The sequence below is a fragment of the Manacus vitellinus genome, unplaced genomic scaffold (genome assembly GCF_001715985.3).
Source record: "Manacus vitellinus isolate BGI_N305 unplaced genomic scaffold, ASM171598v3 scaffold_64_pilon, whole genome shotgun sequence".
In the NCBI taxonomy this organism is placed as follows: Eukaryota; Metazoa; Chordata; class Aves; order Passeriformes; family Pipridae; genus Manacus; species Manacus vitellinus.
This window is the reverse complement of record NW_021940718.1, coordinates 964,375-966,277: the sequence shown is the minus strand read 5'-3', so window position 1 is coordinate 966,277 and position 1,903 is coordinate 964,375. Positions and strand designations below refer to the sequence as shown.

The 1,903-nt window shown below is 39.8% G+C and overlaps 2 protein-coding genes across 2 annotated transcripts in view; both read left to right on the top strand.

Moving 5' to 3' along the window:
* The window catches only part of LOC103766918 (heterogeneous nuclear ribonucleoprotein M-like), a 33,594-nt gene extending 32,634 nt beyond the window's left edge, over positions 1-960 (top strand). The window contains exons 12-13 of the mRNA XM_029963869.1: positions 407-567; positions 914-960. Of these exons, the coding sequence (XP_029819729.1) occupies positions 407-567; positions 914-960 (208 nt within the window). The remainder of the gene's footprint in view (positions 1-406; positions 568-913) is intronic.
* A 15-nt stretch (positions 961-975) lies between these two features.
* LOC103766900 (mitochondrial import inner membrane translocase subunit TIM44) overlaps positions 976-1,903 on the top strand; it is a 32,891-nt gene continuing 31,963 nt past the window's right edge. Inside the window, exon 1 of the mRNA XM_029963868.1 lies at positions 976-996. Within this exon, the coding sequence (XP_029819728.1) occupies positions 976-996 (21 nt within the window). The remainder of the gene's footprint in view (positions 997-1,903) is intronic.

The window sequence follows — 1,903 nt, the reverse complement described above, 5'->3', positions numbered from 1 at the left end:
TGTGTGTTCCCTGGAAGTGTATCCCTCTTCTCAGCTTTATTTGGGAATAACTGGAACCTTTTCCAGCTGCCAGAGTGTCCCTGAGTCACTCGTGGCCTCCAAGCTGACCCAAAATAAGTCATTGATTGATGCTGCTGGGAAGGGTTGGTTCAGAAAGATTCTGTGCTCTCCAGAAAGGCTTTTCCAGAGCCTCAGAAATATTTGGGATGAGTCCTGCTTTTCCTTGGGGTTTTGGATTCGTGAAGACACCACAAAATGCTCAGGAGAACACGAGGAAAACCTTCCCTTGCTGGGAATCTTTAAAAATGATTCTTGGGTTAAAGTGTTCTCTCAGGAACATTTGAGACCCCCTGAACTTCCCAACTCCATTTTTAGACCCCCTGAACTTCCCAATTCCATCTCTGAGACCCCCTGACCTTCCCAACTCCACCTTGAGACCCCCTGACCTTCCCAATTCCATCTTTCCAGAGATGGATCGTGCCATGGGGGGAGGATTTGAAAGAGAGTTTGGAAGGAATGAAATGGGAATGTCCCGGAGTTTTGGAGAGACCCTGGAGAGAGGAATAGGTGAGTACATGAAATAAATTCCATTTACTGCACATAAAAATCACCAGTGTGTTACCATATTTTTTTTATGTTATATTTATTTTTATTTTTTATTTTTTTATGTGTATATTTTATATCTATTTGCTGTAGGAGTTTGGTCAAAACCAAACAGGAGGCAGATGGAAACACTGGGAAATGGAATTTCAGAAATGACAGGAAACTTCTAACAGCCCTAATACACTTAATTTTAATATATTCTAATGCAATAAAAATAGTTTTGAGGGCTCTAAGCCTTAAATAGACAAGGGATATTAAGCATTAAAGCACTTCTGAAAAAAGAATACTGGAAGACTGTGTTGTGTTCCAGGTGGTGGCAATGCCAGCATTCCTGAGGATGAGTTATTTCAGGAATGATAAAGTATTTCAGGAATGATAAATTATTTCAGGAATGTGAGAAGATGTTTAGGCATTTTTGTCCATGTCTAGTTCCTGATTATCCCTGTGTTGTGTTCCAGGTTTTGGAAATGCCAGCATTCCTGAGGATAAATTATTTCAGGAATGATAAGTTATTTCTGGAATGATAAGTTATTTCTGGAATGATGAATTATTTCAGGAATTATAAGTTATTTCAGGAAGGTGTTAAGGCTGTTATGTCCCTCTCTAATTCCTGCTCATCCCTGTGTTGTGTTCCAGGTTTTGAAAATGCCAGCATTCCTGATGATAAATTATTTCAGGAATGATAAATTATTTCAGGAGTGATAAATTATTTCAGGAAGGTGTTAAGGCTCTTTTGTCCCTGTCTAATTCCTGCTCACCTCTGTGTTGTGTTCCAGGTGGTGGCAATGCCAGCATTCCTGAGGATAAATTATTTCAGGAATATATTTGTCCCTGTCTAATTCCTGCTCACCTCTGTGTTGTGTTCCAGGTGGTGGCAATGCCAGCATTCCTGAGGATAAATTATTTCAGGATAACTCCTGCTCACCCCTGTGTTGTGTTCCAGGTGGTGGCAATGCCAACATTCCTGATGATAAATTATTTCAGGAGTGATAAATTATTTTAGGAATGATAAACTATTTCAGGAGTGATAAATTATTTCAGGAAGGTGTTAAGGCTCTTTTCTCCCTGTCTAATTCCTGCTCACCTCCATGTTGTGTTCCAGGTTTTGGAAATGCCAACATTCCTGAGGATGAATTATTTCAGGAATGATAAATTACTTCAGGAAGGTGTTAAGGCTGTCCCTGTCTAATTCCTGCTCACCTCTGTGTTGTGTTCCAGGTGGTGGCAATGCCAGCATTCCTGAGGATAAATTATTTCAGGAATGATGAATTATTTCAGGAATATATTTTTCCCTGTCTGA